The sequence below is a fragment of the Suncus etruscus genome, chromosome 4 (assembly GCF_024139225.1).
Source record: "Suncus etruscus isolate mSunEtr1 chromosome 4, mSunEtr1.pri.cur, whole genome shotgun sequence".
NCBI classification, from domain to species: Eukaryota; Metazoa; Chordata; class Mammalia; order Eulipotyphla; family Soricidae; genus Suncus; species Suncus etruscus.
The window spans coordinates 5770684-5792371 of record NC_064851.1 but is presented as its reverse complement, the minus strand read 5'-3'; the positions used below and the strand labels follow the sequence as shown (position 1 = coordinate 5792371).

Here is a 21688-nt window from a genome sequence, read left to right as displayed (position 1 = left end):
CTGCCAGGAGCAATTTCTGAGCGCAGAGCCAGAAGTAACCCAAGCACTGCCGGGTGTGGCCCCAAAACAAAACAAAACAAAAAAGGTGCTGGGAGGATGGTGTCCCTGCCCCCCACCCCCATTCCAGGCACAGCTGACTTGCCCTGCCTTTCCCAATCATCAGCCTCCAGGCCGCTCCTGGGAACTTCCAAAATGGACCCCCACGAGGGGAAGGGGAAGGCAGGAAGGCACCAGAGGCCGAGGCTGCCAGCGGCTTTTATTGTTGGTGAGGGAGGGACAAGGCCACCTGTCCCCAGAGCTGCGCTGAGGGTGTCCCACAGGGACCACAAAAAGAGCTTAGAGTGACCAAGCCTTTACCCCTAGTCCTTGAGTGTGAATAGGAGAAGAGTGGGGGGGGGGGGGCCGCTGTGGGGAGACAGCACCGCCAGGCACAGGTCAGGCACGGGTCAGACACGGGTGTCCAAGAACCGGGTCAGCACCGCAGAGCTGGAGAGAGAGGCCACTGACGAGGGGCCTTGAGGAGGCCTCACGGGACACCCCAAGCCCAGAGTGGCCACGCACTGAACATGGGAGACAGGAAGCCCCTCTGGCTCCCGCCCACCTGCTGGCCTGCGCAGAGCGGGGTGCCCACACCAGTGTAACAGCTGCACATCCCTCCTAGACAAGGGGACCACTACTGCCCCTTTCTCCCCATGAGCCGCTCTTGACATCCAAGAGCCCCATCCACAGCTCAGAACTGAGGGAACACCCCAGCAGGGATGTTCCGACTCAAGGCTTGCGGAGAGCCCCCTTATGTCAGTTCCTCACGAAGGCACTCCCCAGGAAGTGGGGTGCCCCTAGGGAGTAGCCATAGGCGCTAAGTCACAGGCTGGGGGCTCCCGGGCTGTGTCAGCTTCTGTCCCCCGGGCACTTGCTCTTGGTCTCACGCTTGTTCCCCAGAAGCTTCAGCACCTTCATGGTCTTGAATTTGCCCTTCTTCTTGCCCTCGGGTTCTGCCTCCTTCTGGAACTCTGCAGCAGGGCAGGGGGTGGGGTGGGAAGGGACCTCAGGTGCGGAGAAGGAAGGCTGGGTACTTTCGGGTTCCCCTTCCCCTGACCTTGCATTCACTTCTCCCCAGGAAGGGGGTCCCAGTAGGGAACAGGGCAAGAAAGACACATGCTCCCCAACTGTACTACTTCCCTGGCCCCCTTTGAAGTCCCTTGTATGACCATGCCCATCTATGGACCATGCCCACATCTAAGCACCGCCCCTATATGTGGCTCCCCACACAGCAGCCAAGGATGGCTTCATACTCCCAGTGCAGTGCTCCATGCCCTGTTCCACAGCCCACAGACGGGTCCCTCTGGGCACCCTAACCAGTCCAGCAGTTAGGGGGACAGCAGAGGGGGCCGCCACCAGAAAAATGGGCTCCCAGGGGGCAGCAGGCCACAGCCCAGGAGAGGCCTCACCTTTCTTCCTGATCATGGCCTCCAGCATCTTGTCTTCCTCCTCCTCCCTGCAAGCAGAAAGGCAGCTGAGCCCCAGGAGGGACTAAAGGGGCTGAGTCCCCTCCAGGTCACAGAGAGTGGGGGGAGGTCACAGGCAGTGAGGGCCCCGACTGTCACCTCTGCCGGTCCTCATCCAAGCAGTTAACAATGGCGTTGCGTTGTTCGATGAGAGTGACCAGCTCCTTCATCAACTCCTTCTCCCGGCCCCGGTCCTCATCTGTCCAGTCCTTTTCTGCCGAGGAGAAAGGGGGGAGAATGTGAGTGGAGAGCAAACCTATCTCCCCAGGCGGTGAGGACCTACCCCACACGTGCAGGGCACTGGCCCCAGACTGGAGATCACTAAGAGGAAGGAGGGCCCAGAGACTAGGGATAACTGGTCTGACATAGAAAAAATAAAACACAGAAACAGGCTGGAAAGGAAAGGAAAGGAAAGAAATAGAACAGGAAGACAGAGAAAGGGGCCAGAGAGTCAGGATAATAGGTAACATGTTTTTGCCTTGCACACAGTCAACCTAGATTCGATCTCCAGCTCCCCAGAGCTCGCCAAAAGTGATCTTGAGTACAGAGACAGGAGTAGCCACTGAGTATCACTGGCTGTGCATCTCCCCCCCCAAAAAAAGGGGGGATAATAATTTTTGGGGTAATAATTAAAAGAGAAAGGGGAGCTGGCGTGATAGTACGAGGTTAAGGCTCTTCCTTGCAGATAGTCGACTCCTGGTTAGTCTTGCATATGGCACCCTGAACATTACTCCTGAGCACTGAGTCAGGAATAGCCCAAAACCCAATGTTCCCCTTCAAATTAAATTTAAAAAGAGAAAAGAAAGAAACGGGGCTAGGGAGATGAATCAAATGGCTGCAGGAAAGATGTGGGAGAGCCGGGCTCCATTCCTGGCACTACAGAATCCACCAGCACTTCTGGAGTGACCCCAAAAAGAAACAAGACACCAGGAGCCGGAGAGATAGCATGAAGGTACTGCATTTGCCTTGCATGCAGAAGAATGGTGGTTTGAATCCCAGCATCCCATATGGTCCCCTGAGCCTTCCAGGAGCAATTTCTGAGCATAGAGCCAGGAGTAACCCCTGAGTGCTGCTGGGTGTGACCCAAAAACCAAAAAAAAAAAAAGAAAAGAAAAGAAACAAGACACCAAGGGCTGAAGGGATGGCACAGTGGCTTGTATTGCAAGCAGCCAACACAGGTTCGATCCCCAGCACCCAATATGGTCTCCCAAGCCTGCCAAGACTGATGCCTCAATGCAGAACCAGGGATAACCCCAGAGTGCTGCAGGGGGTGACCCAAAAACCAAACTAAGAAACTTAAGACACAACCCCAGAGCAGGCTCAGTAGCAAAAGCACCTGCATCGCAAGTGTGAGGCGAGGAGTGTAACCCCTGGTGCCACTCATACATGCCAGGCACAGCCCAGGTCGCACCTCAGTGCTGGGGTATACTCTTGGCTATCAGTCAGACTGGTGCTAGGTTTGAACACAGCTGTCTAACACCTCCAAGCTACAGCGTTTTATGCTGCCTGATGGGGCTCAGCCCGCAGAGACCTTATTTATCCAGGGGCAGGATGACCCATGCCCAGCATTGCCCCCCCCCCGCCCCAGGGCACATGGGTGGCGCTTTGCCCAATTTGGCCACAAGATGTCGCTGCAGCACGCTCGATGTCTGTCTGGTCTCTAGGGGAGAAGCAGGGTGACTCAACCACAGGACTGATGGCTCCTTGAGGATACCCCATCTCCATCTCCCACCCTAGTTGCCTCCCAAAGGCTCTTTCCAAGTTGAAGCTGAGTCTGTCCCAGTGGTCTCGGTCAGGCATGCAGGAACGAACCAAGGACACCAACGCCCTCCTCCAGCCCCAATGTCCACGTTTCCTGAGCCTCTGGGCCCTGTGACACAGGGTGTCTTCATTCCCACCGAAATACCGGCACACAGGCTCGAATTCTGGGTGTCACCAGGGCTGGAGAAAGCCCGGCGACTAGGGCGCATGATCCAAGAGGGCCCTGGCATGGCATGGACGCCAGGACTGCCAGGGATGCCCAGGCCCAAACTGTGCTACATCTCCTAGCTGAGCAGAGCTGTCAGGTTTGGCTGAAGGGCTGCCACCAACAGTGGCCCCAGGCTCCCTTATAGGAGGACCCCCAAAAAGAAAGAAAGATTAGCCAGCAAGCCAGTGGTGAGAGAGGAGTCCCCAGGCCCAGGCCACTTCCTCCTACTCCCTTCTGAGCCCTGATGCCCTTTATCTGCCCCCCATTCCAGGCCCCACTGAGCATCCCAGGGGTGCCCTACCCTGCTCAGATCTGAGCCTGGCCAGCCATTCCCCTCTTGGAAAGCGGGGCCAGAAACCCTCATCACTGGGGACCCTGCATGGTGTTTTGCAGGAGAGGGTTCCCCACATGGACCAGCCAGTCCATTAAGTTGTCACCGCCAGGACACCGGTGTGCACCCCCCACACACACACACACACACATCCATGCCATCCCTCTCCACCTCTGTCCTCTTATTCCCAACCCACCGTTTGGCCCTGGCTTGGAGTCAATGCACATAACATCAGGACTTCCAGCTGGATATGTGGGGAAGGGGGCACCGCCCAGCAGAGCCTCAGAGGTGCGGTGGCCGCACTCACCTGGTTTGTTGAGGAGGCAGCGAAGCTCATACTCCACATCCGCCTGGTGTTGTTCCAGGTTTTGCTGCTTGAAGCTGCGGGTGAAGGAAGCGAAAGTCAGAGTTGCTCTGGGTCATCAGGGACTCAGGAGGACAGGCAAAAAACCGAGTAAAAGTGGGAGGACTCAGAAGGGGTGGGAGGAGGATGGAAGGATTCAGGAAGGAGTCAGGAGGAGGATCAGAAGAATTGAGGCAGATTCAGCAAGAGATCGGGAGGATCCTCTAGGAGGGGAGGAGGACTCTGCAGAGAGGGAGGACTCTGGAGGGTAGGAAGATTCCCAAAGAGGGTGAGAAGAACCGGGAGGAGTGTGGGAGGACTCCAGAGGAAGGTGGGAAGACTTAAAAGGAGAATGAGAGAATCCAGGTAGAGGTGGGAGGACTCCAGAGGAGGCTGGGAGGATTCAGCAGGAGAGCAAGAAGACTCCCAAGGAGGGCCTGGGAGGACTCACATGTAGATGAGCTCCGACTCCCGGCGGACCAGCAGGTGCTTCTCATGGATGAGCTTGAACCAGTCCACGAGCAAGTCATCCTCACGGCCCTCTGAAAGGAAGCCCAGCGTGGTCTGAGTTCTGTGCTCAGGGAGCACCGTGCCCACTCCCTCTTGCCCGCTCATCTCGCTGCCGGGTACCCAGAGCCCCCACCGTTCATCCCTCCACGAAGCCTCTCCTCCAGCACCACCCCGCGGTGCTCCAGGGCGTCCAGCTGGCGCTCGATGGAGTCCATCTCGCCGTGGATGTCCTCCTCGGGGATGTACTGGTCAGCCTGCACCTGTGGACAGGCCCCATCACCACAGGCTCCACCCCTGACACAGAGTTCCCAGCATAGGGCAGGGCTGGGATGGGGACCCTCACATGCCATGTCCAGTACCTGCCAGGCCCCCCTGTAAAAGAGGCACAACTCTCTGTTCTCCCCCTCTTGGTCCCCTGCTCACCCACAGGACCCCAGTAGGTCTGAGAGCAGGTCTCTGCCCCAGAAGCAACTGAGGGTGGCCCCCATCCTGAATTGTGACTGTGTCCCCCCTCAATCCCATTGCTCTGGAGGGGCTAGAGGTGGCTGGCAGGGGCTGCTGGAGCCGACTTAGTAGCTTGGCCTCCAGAGCATCACTCAAGAACCCCCTTGCATGTTGCTGTTGCTGTTGCATGTTGCTGACCTGGGCTCAGTATCAAACACCCCATATGGTTCCCTGAGCACTGCCAAGAGTGATTCCTGAGCGCAGAGCCAGAAGTCAGCCCTGGGCACTCCCAAGCATGACCAGCCCAAAAAAGATACACACATCCCCCAGACAGGGGCAGCTTCTCAGACAGCCCCCCTCCAAGGGAGCCCCGTGTAGGAGATGCTGGGGGTACCTTGCGCTTGATGAGCGGGAAGCCGTGTCCGGGTGCAGGGGGTCTAGCTGGCTTGGGCCCCTTGGTGGCCTTCCTGGTGGCCGGGGATGCTGTGGGCGATGCCTTCCGGTTAAAAGGATTCTCCTTGCAGGAAGACTGAAGTCGGGGACACCACAAGGGTTAAGTATGGGGAGGGGCAGGGTGGCCTTCGATCCCCCTTCACCCCCAAAGCTGCAGTTCAACCTGAGCTTGAGGGGCCGGCGAGATAGAATGGAGGTAGGGCATTTGCCTTCCATGCAGAGGAACAGTGGTTCGAATCCTGGCATCCCATATGGACCCCTGAGCCTGCCTGGAGTGATTTCTGAGTGTAGAGCCAGGAGTAAACTCTGAGCACTGCCAGGTGTGACCCAAAATACAAAAAAGAACCAAACAAACAAACAAACAACCTGAGCTTGAGTCACGACCCCACCTCAAGCTGGCAGCTTTCAGGCACCTCTGGTCAGTTCTCACAATTGTGCCACAAAGGGACCGAAGGCAATTGAGTTAGGCAGGGGGTCAAAGGTCACTGTTAAAGGCCCCGTTGGAGGGGTGTGTGCACATGTCCATGCATGTATGTTGTGTGTCTTTTTTTTTTTTTTTTTTTTGGTTTTTGGGTCACACCCAGCAGCGCTCAGGGTTCCTTCTGGCTCTCTGCTCAGAAATCCAGCAAGCTCGGGGAACCATATGGGATGCCAGGATTCAAATCACCGGTCCTTCCGCATGCAAGACAAACGCCCTACCTCTGAGCTATCTCGCAGGCCCCGGATGTTGCATGTCTTTGTGTATGTGTGTATGTCTCCTCCCAGCCACAACCCCTTGTGCTGGCCACACGTTTCAGGCTACACAGGACTCGGCAGAGCCTTCAGCCTCACTATAATCCTCTTCCTGCAGCACTCCAAAGTTCTGGGGTGACACTCCCTGCCGGAGGTCCACAAATGAGGATCCTGCCTCCTGCTGGGCCTCCAGGCAAAGGGAGCTCCTGTCCTGCTGCAGGAGAGTCCCATCTTCTGCAAACCCCTTCTCCACACACCCTTCCTTCCAGCCCCACTGGGAGGTGCTGGCACCCCATGAGTGTGGACACTCACTTTTATCTGGAGCTGTGGAGACGAGGTTCCGGGAGAGGGTGCTGGGCTGCGGGCTTCCACTGAGACGGGGGTGGGCTTGGCTGGTGGGGGTCGGGGGCTGCTCCGGCCACTGTGAGCCAGGGCAGGGCTGGCCTGGGGGGTCCGCTCCCCACGGGACTCCAGCAGCTCGGCAGAGGAAGATGAGGAGGAATTGGCCGAGAGGCCAGCAGAAGTGGCGGGAAGGCCAGGCGCGTGGACTGCAGGCTCCGAGGAGCTCTTGGGCACCGTGGGGGGCACTAGCAGCTCCCCGGGGCCTGGACGGCTTGACCCCTCTGATGACAGACTTTCCACACTCGGGGCGGGTGATGGGGCAGCCGAGGGGGGCTCTGAGTGAGAGAGGCGGGCGGCATGGAGGGCTGCAGGGACAGAAGAGCAGACAAGAACCCGTGAGGGCATTCCAGACTCTGGCATGCTCCCCAAAGGCTCCCCACAGCCAGGTGACACTCCAGAGACTAGCAGGGCACATGGTGGCCAAGGTTAGTAGGGGAGAAATTTCTTGACATCACCCCCCCAAAAAATATTAAGTCCTGGGAGCTTTCTACCTGCTGGGGAAGCTCAGGTTTTTGCATGAGGGACCTGTGGTTGGATCCCCACTATTACACAGTAGCCCCAGAAACTGAGCTGAGGTAGACAGGAAGGTTCCCTCTATGGTCCCCCCACCCTTTTCAGTTTTTGGGCCACACCTGGCAGCGCTCAGGGGTTACTCCTGGCTCTGTGCTCAGAAGTCGCTCCTCAGGCTTCAGGGGACCATATGGAATAGCAGGGATCGAACCCAGGTCCACCCCAGGTCGGCCGCGTGCAAGACAAATGCCTTACTGCTGTGCTATCACTGCAGCCCCTCTCCTTGGCCCCTTGAGCCAGAGCTGGGGTTCATACTAAGCTACTACTACCCACTCTTCCTGGGGTCCAGCCATGTGCCTACACTACCAATCAATATATGCTGGGTGAGGAGCAGACAGTGGGAGAAGCACCTCAAACCCTGCCCTGGGGTGGCCCAAATCTACCCACCTCCCAGGGGTCTAGGTTCAGGAAGGTTCAGAGCCTGAGCATGTACCTAGGAGCTGGCCACTTGGGTGCTTGTCTGACATCTCCAGACCCCCTATCTGAAGGGTTTCCACTGTGAGGTGTTTTTTTTTTCTTTTTTTTTGTTTGGTTTTTGAGCACCCAACGGTGCTCAGGGGTTACTGCTGGCTCTGCGCTCAGAAACCGCCCCCCAGAAGGCACGGGGTACAATATGATACAGGGATTCAAACCACCATCCATCCTGAATTGGCTGTGTATAAGGCAAAGCCCTCCCACTGTGCTATCTCTCCAGCCCTCCACTGTGCTATTTTGGGGGGATTCTCCAAAGCAGTGATCAGGAACCCATGCTTCAGGCCTCGTGGTTTAATGCCCAGGTGCAGTGCTGTGTGGCCTTAGGCAAACCACTTCCCCTCTCTGTGCTTCCTCTGTGATAATAGGGTGGGAGGTGACGACAGTGACCCCAGGGTTACTCTTGGGCTAACAAAAGTCCCAAGAAAGACACCAGGCAGGGAGTCCCTCTGCACCCCACCACCCTTTCTCCATCCCTGGTGCCCGGCCCGAGGTGGCACTCACCAAGTGGGGACGCGCTGGGTGCTCGGGGTGCGGGGCGCTTCTTTGTCTTGGGACTACTGGTGGGGGTGATTCCATACCAGGGATGCAGGGACTTGGAGGTCGATTCCGGGGGAGCCAAGGCTGACATGGCGGCTGGGCTGGGGGCTGCGGGGGGCTCCTCCTCTTCCTCCTCCTCTTCCTCGAAGGGGTTATAGGGCTTGGGCTCAGGGGCGGCAGCTGCAGGGCTCTGCTGGGCAACCCCCTCGTCCTGGCCCCCACCATCTGCCCGCCTGGGGGGCCCAGGGCTGCCGGGGGGCAGCGGGGCCGGCTTCTTCTTTGGCTCAGCCTGCACGAGCGCCATCCACGGGGGGTCCTTCCTGCAGGCTGGTGTCCTGGAACAGGTGGAAGACAAAAGCAGTTAGGGGCCTCTGCTTGAGTCGAAGTGAAACAGTGCCCAGTCCTCCTGCACCCTGGAGGGCGGGCAGTGGAGGCCCCAGGCTAAAATGGACAGAGTCCATTGCAGGCCTATCCTATCCACCAAACCAGGAAGGACAATTGTGTGCTGTCCCATGTTACCTGTGACAGGGCAGAGTCACCTGGTTTTGGGGTGTCGTCCCCCTACCTCATAACTGAGGATCATTACCTGCCACCCCAGAGCTCTGTTTTCCCCAGAGACCCTGCAGACATTCTGGGGAAGGTAAGGAACAGTTCCCATGTCCTGGGGGACATGGAGGTGCCTGTGTAAGGATCCAGGTGGAGGATTAGAGTCAGGGGTAGTCACTGGGCCAGTCTAGGGGCTGAGCTCTAAGGGTTGAGGGTGGTGTGTCCCCCATTTCTATTCCATTCTGAACAGGGTTATCAGGTGGAGGGAAGGAGTCCAACTCAGTGGTCCCTGAGGGAAGAAGGTGTTTTGCAGGTTTTGGTACCCACTCGAAGCCCTATCCCCCCTTCCCATCACAGAGTATGGGGGTACACCTACCTCTCGGACAGCCTGGGTGTTCCTCTGGGCTTGGGGACTGGGGGCTCATGCAGCCTTCCTGGACGGGACAGGAGAAAGATAGGCCTTTATGGGCGGTCGTGGGGTGCATAGCAGAACAGAGAGTTCCTGGGTTGGCCAGAGTGCCTGCCAGCCCTACCCACAGGGACTATTCTTCCAGCCTGGCGGGCAAGTGATGGCAGAGGCCGGGGCCAAGGTAACCTCACATACCACCATCTGCTGTCCCTGCCGAGATTCAATAAGTCCCAATGGGACCAGCAGAGCCAGGCCACCCTGGGACCCCAGCTGCATTTTCCTTGAGAAGGGGGTACCCAAGTGACCCTCAGACATCTTTTAAGTACCCCCAACAGTCTGGACACTTAACATACATTCTTGCCTGTGTGTCATCTTCCCCTCAAGGGACAGTGTTAGAACAGTCTGTGTGTCCCAGCACCAGACCTCCACCATTTCCCTGCCTCTCTCTCCCAAGCCTCACCCCAAAACACAGGGTAGTCCAGGGCAACTCTGGGCTGTGGGGCAAGAATAGGGTGCAGGCTCACCATTCACAAGGCTATTGCCCCCCGGCTCGGTGCTTTCCTGCGACAGGCTGGAGCGGGGTCGAGGTGTGGGAGGAGTGAGCGCTGTGTTCTCTGAGACTTTCCGGGGGGCCGGTGTGGGGCGGCTGGCTGGGGGACTGGTCAGTTCCTGGGGTTTGCTCGCCAGCTGGGGCTTGGCAGGGACTTGGGGCCGGGCATAGGGACCAGTCTTGGGGGTGTCCACCTCAAGCCTGGCATCTGCATCGGGGTCCGGGTCAACTCCCTCTGTATCCTTGGCTTTGGCCTCTGGCTGCTGGTTTGGCTGAGAGGGGAGCCCGGGCTTGGCCCCTGATCGAGCTCCAGGGCCCAACCTGGTGCACTGCTTGGCACAGACAAAGGTGCCATCTTCCGGTCCACTCTGGTAAGCCCCTGGCAGCAGGGTGCTGGCACAGTGGCGACACCTGTGGGAGAAGATGGGGGTCAGGGTACACCCTGACGCCAGCACCCTTCTGCAGCCCTGCCTGCCAGCTCATACTCCCAGGGTATGAGAGGCAAGCACTATGAAAAGTCTAGAATATTCCAGGCCGGAATGATAAGGCCCTACAGTAGTAGGGTGTTTGCCTTGCACGCTGCCGACCCCAGATGGAATCGGGCTCAATCCCTGGCATCCCACATGGTGCCCAGAGCCTGCCAGGAGCAATTTTTGAGCACAGAGCTAGGAGTAACCCCTGAGCACCAACGGGTGTGACCCAAAAATCAAAAGAGAGAGAGAGAGAGAAGCCTAGAACATTCTGAGCCCAGGAATGAGGCCACCAGGGGTGCCCTGTGGTCTGTGTGCGGCTGCCCAGGGGGATCCACAGTGAGGGGCTCTTGGCCACCAACTGGGCAAACAGTTTCCCCTTTCGCTTTTGTCTCCGAACACACCAGGGCTCACCACACAGGAAGGAGCGCCAGCTCTAGTGCCAGTGATACCTCACACCACAAACCCCACGACTGAGGTTACAGCCCAGAGGCCAGATATGGCTGTAGGGGCTCCACTCATCCTCTTTCCACCCTGACACCTTAGTGCTGTGTTTGGGGGTTTGGGTATTATTCGGATCTAACTGCTCCCTGGACAGTCAGTCACACACACAAAGACACACACACAGTCGCACAGAACAGACACAAAATTCACACGCAGCCACACAACACACACCATCAGATATGAACACTCAAAGTCATGCCAGTGATCACACAGACACAGTCACAATGAAACAAGTCATCCTGTTCCCGCCCACTCCAGTCCCCGCCCACTTCCGGGAGTCAGATCCCGCCCACCCCAATTCTGCCCTATCCCCGCCCTATCCCGCCTCTGCGACAACGGGCCCTGCCCACTTAGGCCCCGCCCAATACAGCCCCTAACCACGCCCATACAGTTTCCACCCTATCCCCGCCTCTCCCTGCCAACGGTCCCGCCCTTCTCAGTTCCCGCCCTATCCCCGCCCACTCCCTGGCCCCGCCCCGCACTCACCGGAAGCAGTGCCTGTGGTAGAGCTTGCCCTCGGCCAGGTGACGCTGCACCAGGTGGACGTGCTGGCCGCAGGCCGCGCAGGTGCTGCTGGGAGGCCGCTGGGCGCCCGCGGAGAGCTCGGCGTCCTGCAGGGGACGGGGCGGAGATGAGGCTGCTGCCATCCGGCTCCATCCTCCCCGCTGGGCCTGGCCCGTCCTTGTCCCAGGGCACCGGGGCTCCCTGCAGCGCCTCCTGGGGGGGCCCCCAGCTGGCCAGAAGCCCAGAGGGCAACCTAGACACGGAGCCATTTCCTGCCCCCCCCCGTCCACCCCCACCCCGTCGGGGCCGCGCGGGCCGGATTTCCCTGGGGGTTGGGGGTGACTTTCTGCTCTGATCCCCCGTCCTCACATGGAATGCGGCATCTCCGCATAGCTGTGCAGGGAATGTGGCCTCCCAGCCTGGCTGAGGAAGGGACATGACCCCTGGGGGGGGGGGTCTTGCAGCTGTCTCAACAGGAAGAATTCGGGGTGACACTGGGTCCCGGGCACCCTTTCCCAGGCCTGGCATCTGCTGCCTGCCCCGCCAGGGGCCCCTTCCTGCCCCCCCCCACCCCCCACCCCCACCCCCGCAAGCAAGCACATGGCCCACCTGAGTTGCAGCCACCGGCTCTGCTGGACTAGGCACTTCAGAGGGTGGGGAGGAGGGTGCCAGACCCTTTTCGGGGGGCGACACGCCTGCTGTCAAGAGAGAAAGAGATTTTGAGGCAGGAAGACCCAAAGAGTCCAAGAGGGGGGCTCTGTGGCCTCGGCTGGCTGGGGGCAGATCATCCAACCCCGAGGGACCCCAGGCTACGAGGTACCCACACACACACACCCTGAGGGCAGTGTCCAGGGCCAGGCCAGAGCTTCCCAACGGGTTCTGAACCCCTAGCTAGCACAGCTGAGCGCAGGACCAGGGACTGGCCTGTCCCAGAATTGCCTCTTGGGGTCCACTGGTCACTGCTGTCCAGGCCAACCAAGCCGGTGTGGACAGAACCTGCCCACCCCCCTCGGCACTGAAGAACCCCAAATGCCTGTCCTAGGGGCCCCAAGACTACACCCCAACCTGTGCCCACTCTGTACCTGGAACCCATATCTGGGGGCCGAAGAGATGTCCCAAAGGGTTGAGCGTAGGCTCTACAGTCATAGGCCTAAGCTCCGTCCCTGGCACCATGTTATCCCCCAACATCATGGGAATAGACCCCCAAACACTGCCGGGTATAGCCAGAAATAAACACAAAGAATTCAGACCAGTGCACCCCAAAAGAAAAGCATGTGTGTGTGTGTGTGTGTGTGTGTGTGTGTGTGTGTGTGTGTGTGTGTGTGTGTGTGTGTGTGTGTGTGTGTGTGTGTGTGTGTGTGTGTGTGTTGGTCATACTCCTGTGAGTTACTCCTGGCTCTGCACTCTGGGATTATTCTTGGTGGGGTGGGGGGGGGGGAACCATACAAGGTGCTGGAGATGGAACCTAGGTTGCAGCATGCAGGGCAAGCACTTCACCTGATGCCTTCTCCCTCTCTCCCACATGTTTTACTTTTAATTTTCTTTTCATTTTTTTTAGGCGGGGGGAGCCACACCAGGCTCAGGGTTTACTCCTGGCTTTGTGCTCAGAAATCGCTCCTGGCAGGCTCGAGGGACCATATGGGATGCCAGGAACCGAACCCGGGTCCATCCCGGATAGGTCACATGCAAGGCAAACGCCCTACCGCTGTGCTATCGCTCTTGCCCCACTTTTAATTTTCTTATTTTTTTTGTTTTCGGGAAAGTAGCCAGGGCCTCACACATGCGAAGCACATGCTCTGTACTGGAACTCAGCCCGGCCCCAGGCTTTTCTTCTAATGAGAACATAGCCTGACTTCATGAAAGCCTTTTGTTTACTTCTGGTTTTAATTTGCGGCCACACCTGATGGTACTCAGGGCTTACTCCTGGCTCTGAGCTCAGGAATCACTCCTGGCAGGTTTGGGGGACCCTATGAGATACTGGAAATCGGACCCTGGGACCCTGGTCAGCTGCGTGCAAGGCATGTGCCCTCCCCGCTGTGCTATTGTTCCAGATCCATGAAATACTTTTTGGAAAAGGCAATGGGCTGGGATTGTCCATGTGGAAAAGCCAAGCAGGAGGATAGGAGAGGAGCAAGGGAGGGGGGGGTTCAAGGAGTGAGCACCCCAGCTCCTCAAGACAGCAGAAATCAGCACCCCTAACTTTACCCCAGCCCTGAAAGTTTCCTGGCTGTGTGACCCCTCTTGGCTCTCTGCTTTCTGCCCAAGGGGAAGCCCTACTGCCAGGGGGGTGGGGCCTGTGTGAAGCTGCAGCTTCTGTGGGAGTTTCTCAGTAGCCTGGACAGAAGCAGAGAAGGGACATTCCCCACCAGAGCCCCCCAGTTCCCCTCTCACAGCCCCCACTCCCATTCTCAGACTTTGAAGTCACTTCCCCTCTGGCTGCGTCTGCAAACGGGGAAGTGGAGGCCATGCATGTCTGAGGAGTGCACAGGCAGGGGAGGGGGGTTATCTCCTCCAACACCTGAGCTCAGGGGCTCCCCCATCCTGGGCAGCACCCAAGCTCCCAGCACCTCAGTGGGACCACAGGGCCCCAAGCAAGCGAATGACTCACTGGAGCTCTGAGGAAGTTTGCAGGAGGGAAGAATGGGGGTGAGGTGTCAGCCTGCACACACCCCCTGCCTGCATTCAGCACCATTCACTCACCGTGACCGGCCCCCGAGAAGTGGTTGTAGTACTGGGACACGTAGGTCATGATGCTGAGACAGTCGGGGACACGCATGGACACCATGTCGCTGGGGTCCAGGAGGGCAGGGATCCCCAACTCCTTCTCAGCCACTTCAAAGGCCTGAATGAGGTGGGAGCAAAAGGGAGAGGCCTATGAGTCGGTTTGGGGGTGCATGTGGAGAGGACAGTGGAGGTGGTGGGGAGCAGCACCAACAGCAAGCCCTGGGCCTGGCCTGACTTCCCTCAACGGCCCCCGGGGTGAAGGGGACCGGGGCAGGAGTGACCAATAGGTTCCCCTCTGCGGAGGCCCACATGGCTTGAAAAAGGGGATACCAGGTCAGAGGGAAGTAAAGTAGGGGATGGGGAAGAATTCAGTTTTTCCTGAAGCTGCAATGCAGCCCGGCCAGCTCCGCAGCTCTGGCCCTGCCAGATCCTTCACCCGAAACCCCAATACACACAGACACAGACATGCACACACAAAGGCACACACGCACAGCCCCCGGGGGAGGACTTACCAATCGATTATTCTCAAAGACATTGTCCTTGGAAAGCGAGTCAAAATCCCTGCAAGAAGCAAAGAGGAGAGACACTCAGGAGAGGGTCAGGGGCTAGGGGTGTCCCCCGGGAGATGACCTCAACCCAGGAAGCCTGGGATTCAACACAGGGGATGGGGAGGGGGACTGTCCAGGGGAAACTGAGGCCATCAGCGCTTTGGGGGACATGGCCTGGGTAGGGGAGGGCAAGGATGAACAGGGCTGAGGTTTGGAACCACTTAGCAGGAGAGACTCAAGTCTACTCCCAGGTCCCTTTCCAGAACCCTCCTCTGCATCCCCTTGGTGTGGTTCAGCTTGAGGGTGGCGGGGTAGAGCACGTAACTGGAATATGTAAGGGTACAGGGTTTGATCCTGCAGCACAAAATTACGATTGGAGAGATAATAGTGGTCTGGCATGCAGCCAAGTCAGGTTCGTTCCCCAGGATACATATGGTGGCCTGAGCCCACCAGAAGTGATCCCTGTGCACAGAGCCAGGCGTGTGAGCCTTGAGCACCACCGGTGTGGCTCCAAAACAGACACACAAAGGAAGAAAAAAAATTATATATATATATATATATATATATATATATATATATATATATATATATATATATATAATCAAGAGCCAGAGCAATAGCACAGTGGGGAGGGCCTTTGCCTTGCACACAGCTGACCCAGATTTGACCCCCAGTATCCCATATGGTCCCCACCCAGGACCTGCCAGGAATATTCTGAGTGCAGAGCCAGGGGAATCTCTGAAAGCCACCAGGTGTGCCCCCCCCCCAAAAAAAAAATCTCAGACCCCCTTCCCACAGAAAATTACAACCGGGAATTAAAAAAAAAAAAAAAAAAAAAACAAAAAACAAAAAACATGTCTGTGCCAGAGGGGTGTGCTGGTCATTTAGGGGTCCTCATGCCCCAGCATCCTGTCAAACTCCACTCTCTTCATTTTCCTGGCAACTGTACCTGGCAGGGGTCCCCACACACTCTTCACAGATGAGGCCACAGAAGCCCTGAGTGAAGCACTCCCCAGTGTCCTGGGAATTGGCATTTCCTGCCCTTCCCGAGAGCCGCACCCCAACACAGGGCGGGGAACAGAACAAGTTGCAACTGGACCTCTGGGTCCTGCGTAACTGGGGCCCCCACCCAGCCCACTGCAGCCGTTTCTTCTCTTGGGGGTGCAGGGAACGTCGCCCCACTTCTAAACTGGGGCAGGTGACAGACAGCGAGTGGCTTCCCCAAGGACCCCGGACACGCTTGCTGCCTCACGCCCCTCCTTGCCTCTAGAGTGACTAAAACCAGAGTTGGGGGAGGGGGCCCCAAGTGCGGTGCAGACACCCCCAGACTTTGTCTTGCTCCAGCTGCTAGCCAGCAGTGCAGCCCCTAAAGCTTCGCTTCCCCAGAGGCGGCTCCTCCATGACCTTGAGAGCTGGGCTGACCTTGGACCGCTGGGTTTCCCATCAGCCAACTCCAGGACACCCCCCACCCCAACTGGCAGGGAGCTCCACCTCCTCCATCTCCAGAATCCTGAGAAGCCTCAGAAGGCCCCAAGCTTGGCGGTTTAGAGAGAGAAGAGGGGACCAAGCGTAGGGTCCTGTGTCCCCTTAGGGGGCAGGGCCGTCCCTCTTCCTTCCCTGCTGGGTCCCCCAACACCTGGGAAAGGGCGCCATGGGTGGATGGGTGGTCTGCAGGATCCCAGGCTTCGAGCACAGGCACTGCCAGGCATGACCCCAGAACCAAATAAGCAGAGAGAGTGGGACCCCAACAAGTTACTGTTTCGTTCAGCCACATCTGGCTATGCTCAGGGATCACTCCTGGCAAGGTCTCTCCTGTTGGGGGACCCTATCAGATGCCAGGGATCAAAACCAGGGTCAGCAGCATGCCACTGCTCTCTCTCTCTCTCTCTCCAGCCCATGGGGTCACATTTTGTACCCCAGTTCCACCATCACCCTTCTTATATCCTGGTTTTTAGTTAACTATTCAATAAACATGCAGTGAATGAAGTGTGGGAGATGCTGAAACAGCCTGAGTATCTTAAAGACCCCCCCAAGATACTGCAAGATACCCCTGCACCAACTTCTTAACACCACCCTCCTGCACCCTCTTTTCCTGGTGAACCTCAAGGGCCTTGCTCAGAGTCCCCCACATATTCCAAGCCTGTGAAGTTCTACTTAGCTCCAGGAAGAGACACAAGAATAAAAAACACACACTGGGTCAGAGCTATAGCACAGTGGGAAGGAGTTTGCCTTGCACGCACCTGACCGGGGTTCAATCCCTGGCACCCCAGAGGGTCCCCCAAGCCTTTCAGGAATAATTTCTAAGCTCAGAGCCAGCAGTAACCCCTGAACACCGCTGACCCTCCAAAAAATTCACACACTGCTGGCCCTTGTGGGTGCTTCCAAACAGGGGTGATGAGGGCTGGAGGAAAAGCCCTGAACTTTGACTGTGGCCCCCAAACAACCGAACAAGCCAAGCAGAGATGATGGGGTGAGGCTGGAGAGAGCTGCAAGATTTTGCAGCTCCCCCTGCACAGCAAGGCCTCTCAGAACTACAGGGTGTGGCCCCAACAAACCCCCAAATCCATCAAGTTACCTTGGGACCTTGGAGATGACTCAGAGAACTCAGCTTGGGTTCAGCATGTGGAGGCCTGGGGTCTACCCCTGGCAACCCACAGTCTTCAAAGCACCACTAGGAGTGACCTTGCCCTAGGCACAGAACCAGGTGTGGCCCACAACACAAACACACACACACACACACACACAAACACACACACACACACACACACTCTAGAAAATAATAGTTTAAAGGGAACACAGACCAGCTCCAGCAAGACCCACAACTCCACTTTGACCCATTTTAGGAGCTATTCAGGCCAAAGAGATAGTTACAACGCAGAAGACGCTTACTAGTTTGCACACAGCAGACCTGGGTTCAATTCCCAGCGCCCCACATGGTTCCCCCAAGTCCCACCAGGAGTAATCCCTGAGCACAGAGTCAGAAATAAGTCCTCCTGAGCACAACCACGTGTAACCCGAAAACAGAGACAATTCTTGCCATCACCCCTGCAGAGGTGGTACTCCACATTCAGCTCACTCAATGGTGCTTCAGTTTCCCTTCTGGGCAGTAGGCTGGTAGCCTAGTAGGATCCAATATCTTGCTCTGCTACACATCCCCCATTCCACCCCACTTCTCAGCCACACACCTCTGGTCTCCCCTTCCCTGTCCATGCCTTCCAGCCAAGTAGCCAAGCACCTGCGCCTCTCATGATCACCGCAGGCACTTAAAGACCAGCCCCTGTGGTTGTGCCTAGGAGATCTTAGGTGGCTGAAGCTGTGCTTCCCAACAGCCAGGGGTGCTGCACCTTGGGGAGGAGAGGGCCTGGGCCATAACTGGACAGGGAGTAGGGAGGAAAGGAAAGGAGAAGGGAAGGAAGCAGGAAAAAAATAAAGGAAGGAAAAATGAAAAAAGGAAGAAATAAAGGAAAGAAAGCAAAAAGGAAGGAAAACAAAGATAAAAGGAAGGAAATAGAAAGAAAAAAGGAAGGAAAGGAAAAAGGGGGAGAAAGGAAGGAAGGAAGGATGGAGGAAGGAAGGAAGGAAGGATGGAGGAAGGAAGGAAGGAAGGAAGGAAGGAAGGAAGGAAGGAAGGAAGGAAGGAAGGAAGGAAGGAAGGAAGGAAGGAAGGAAGGGAAGAGGAACGAAGGAGTGAAGGAACCAAAGAAGGAGGAAGCCATCCTAATTCCCCCAACCGAGTTGAGAACCTGCCATTGGACCCACCTGGCCAACGAGGAACTTGGCCCAGAGGTGATTTCTTTTTTTTTGTTTTGTTTTGTTTTTTTTTTGTTTTTTTATGGGTCACACCCAGCGGTGCTCAGGGGTTACTCCTGGCTGTCTGCTCAGAAATAGCTCCTGGCAGGCACAGGGGACCATATGGGACACTGGGATTCGAACCAATCACCTTTGGTCCTGTGCTGTGCTATCTCTCCGGGCCCACCGGAGGTGATTTCTACCCATTGACTCCTCACACCTCAACCTACCAGTCTGGACCGCCCCTTCCAGGCCCCCGCCAACCCTCAGTCCATGCTGCCCCTTAGTGCTGATGCCCCTCAGATGGGCGCCCACCACCCCTCACCACCTTAATTTCTGCACTCGCAACCCCCGTCTCTCCTCACCGACACCCATACCCCACACGACTGAACCAAGCACATGCACCCCATATAAACTTCCAGGCCAGAACCAGGGAGAAAGCTCGGGGCCCAGGCATATGCCTTGCACACATACTCGCTCAAGTTCAAGCCCTAGCGCTGAAGGCCAACCCGCCTGCCAGCATCTCTGAGCACAACCCTGACAGCCCCAGAACCACTGCATATTGAACTGTCTGGGATGAACTGGGAGTGATCTGGGCCCTCCTCCCATCTCTGAGCATTGCTTCAGAGCCCCCCATATGCTACAAAGAAACTTCCAGGGGCCAAGCAATAGTATAATGGGGAGGGCTTTTGCCTCGCATGCAGCCAACCTGGTTCGATCCCCTGCACCCCACATGGTCCCCCTGAGCACTGTCAGGAGTGATACCTGAGTGCAGGTAATAATAAATCAAGAATAAAGTGGGGCCGGGCGGTGGCGCTAGAGGTAAGGTGCCTGCCTTGCCTGCGCTAGCCTTGGATGGACCACGGTTCGATTCCCCGGTGTCCCATATGGTCCCCTAAGCCAGGAGCAACTTCTGAGCGAATAGCCAGGAGAAACCCCTGAGCGTTACCGGGTGTGGCCCAAAAACCAAAAAAAAAAAAAAAAAGAATAAAGAGATAAATCCTGAGCACTGATGGGTGTGGCTGACCCAAAGACAAAAAAGAATCTTCCAGAGGCAGTACAGCAGGAAGGGTGTTTGTCTTGCCTACTGATGACCCGGGTTCAATCCCCGACATCCCATATGGTCCCGTGAACCCTGCCAGGAGTGATTTCTGAGCTCAGAGTCAGGAGGAACCCCTGAGCACCACTGCGTGTGACCCAAAAACAAAAATAAAGAAGAAACTTCCAGTGGCTGAGAGTTTGGGGTTGGGTCTGTGTGGGCCAGACCCACATCGTCCCCTCCTCCACCCTCCCATCCTCAGCATTTACTGGGCAGAGCCTGGAGGCCTGAGCACCCCCAGGGGTGGCCCTAGTGGTCCCCAAAACCACAAGGTGTGAACAGCTTCTCCTTCCTGGCTCAGCATTCAACTGTGTGTCCAGGCCGGGGGAAATCACTGAGCTTCTGTTTGGGAACCACATACATCCACATCCACCCCCAAAGAGTTTCAGGGGCCCAGGGAGAGAGTCCTAGGGCTATAGCACATGCGGGAAACAGAGGTGGGGTCCCCAGCACACATGGGACCCTGAGGATCCCAGGGCACCCCCAAGAAACAAGAAGAAAAGAAATCAGGGTTGAGTGAATGAATGGCCCCAGGAAGAAGGTCAAAACTCAATGACAAAAACGGGACCACTCCCCCTCTCGCCCAGCCAAGCCAACCACTTTGGGGTCACTCACACCCAGGCTGAGCAGTTGGGGGCTCCTTGCTAGGGTGCTTCATGCCCTGAGGAGAGTGACTCAAGGAGGAGGAGGGGGCCACCCCAGGACCAGGCAGGAAAGTGCAGACAGAGCAAAAGGGGCTTGGGGGCAGTTAGCATAGACAATTTCGGGGTCCCCCAGATGGCAGGGCTGGGGAGGCTGCAGAAAGCAATGCCCGGTGGGTGGGTGGGACAGGAGTTGTGTGGGTGCAGGGCCCACTGGGAGTGAATGAGTGAGTGAGATGGAGGGTCTGGAAGCAAAAAAAGGGGGTCGGGGGTTGGGGAAAAGAGGTCAAGGAGGGGCAGGAAAAGGGATTTGGGGGTGGGCAGGATGGGGTTGTCCTGGGGACTGGGTGGAGTTCCCGAGGTGAAGTTGGGGGTCTCGGAAGCGGGATGGAGAGTCCCAGGGTGGATTGGAGTTGGGAGTCCTGGCGTCAGGGGTGGGGGTCTCGGAAGCGGTATTGGGAGTCCCAGGGCGGGTTGGGGTGGGGGTCCCGGGATCAGGGATAGAATGGGGGGAGACAGAGTTGGGAGTCTCAGGAGTGGGATGGGGAGTCCCAGGGTAGGTTGGGGTGAGGGGTCCTGGGATGAGGGGCGGGATGGGGGTGTCCTGGGGACCGGGTGGGGTCTCGGGAGCAGGATCGGGAGTCCCAGGACGAGTTAGGGTGGGGGGTCCGGGGGTCAGGGGCGGGATGGGTGTGTCCTGGGACCGCGTGGGGTCCAGGAGGCGGGATTGGGGGTCTTGGGGAGCTTGATCAGGAGTCCCGGGCGGGTTGGGGTGAGGGGTCCCGGGATCAGGAGTAGAATGGGGGGGTTCCTGGAGACTGGGGGCGGTCCCAGAGGCAGAGTCGGGGGTCTCAGGAGTGGGAGTCCCAGGGCGAGTTAGGGTGAGGGGCCCCGGGATCAGGGTGGGATGGGGTGTCCTGGAGACTGGGGGGGTCCCGGAGGCAGAGCCGGGAGTCCCAGGGCAGGCTGGGGTGAGGGGTCCCAGGATCAGGGCGGGATGGGGGTGTCCTGGGGCCGGGTGGGGTCCAGGAGGTGAGATCGGGGGTCTTGGGGAGCTGGATCAGGAGTCCCGGGCGGGTTGGGGTGAGAGGTCCCAGGATCAGGGGCGGGATGGGGGGGTCCCGGAGGCAGAGTCGGGAGTCCCAGGGCAGGCTGGGGTGAGGGTCCCGGGGTCAGGGCGGGACGGGGCGTCCTGGGGCTGGGTGGGGTCCCGGGGTCGGAGTGGGCGGCCCCAGGGTCGGGGGTGCGGGACTCACAGCAGGTCGGGCCGGTGCCGGTGCAGGATGGCGCAGAAGGCCAGGCCGTCCCGGAAGGAGCCGCTGAGGTCGCGCACGTCCACCCCGCAGTAGCCCTCGACCTGCCGGCGGCACCAGGCCAGCAGCGCGCCCCGCGGGCCCGCCATGGCACGGCACGGCACGGCGCGGCGCGGCACGGACGGGCACGGCGGGACCGGGCAGGGCAGGCGAGGGGCCCGGCCAGGCCCGACCGGCTCCTCCGCAGGCTCGGCTCCCTGCTCCCCGCTCGCTCGCTCGCTCGCCCGCCCGGCCCTGCCCCGACCTGCCCGACCGAGCCAGCCGAGCCGAGGGGCCGGGCCGACCCGGAGCCACGCCCGCCGCCCTGGCCGCCTCCCACGC

The 21688-nt window shown here is 58.1% G+C and overlaps 1 protein-coding gene across 1 annotated transcript; it reads right to left on the bottom strand.

Moving 5' to 3' along the window:
- Positions 1-479: 479 nt before the first annotated feature.
- MICALL1 (MICAL like 1) lies at positions 480-21456 on the bottom strand. Its single transcript, XM_049771555.1, has 16 exons — positions 21311-21456; positions 14490-14538; positions 13954-14095; positions 11863-11951; positions 11236-11360; positions 9750-10186; positions 9193-9250; positions 8235-8605; positions 6600-6994; positions 5497-5631; positions 4792-4918; positions 4600-4690; positions 4113-4186; positions 1605-1719; positions 1449-1495; positions 480-1010 (listed from the first exon to the last, which is right to left on the bottom strand). Exons 1-16 carry the CDS (start codon positions 21454-21456, stop codon positions 889-891), a joined length of 2523 nt encoding a protein of 840 aa, XP_049627512.1. The 3' UTR covers positions 480-888.
- Positions 21457-21688: the final 232 nt, after the last annotated feature.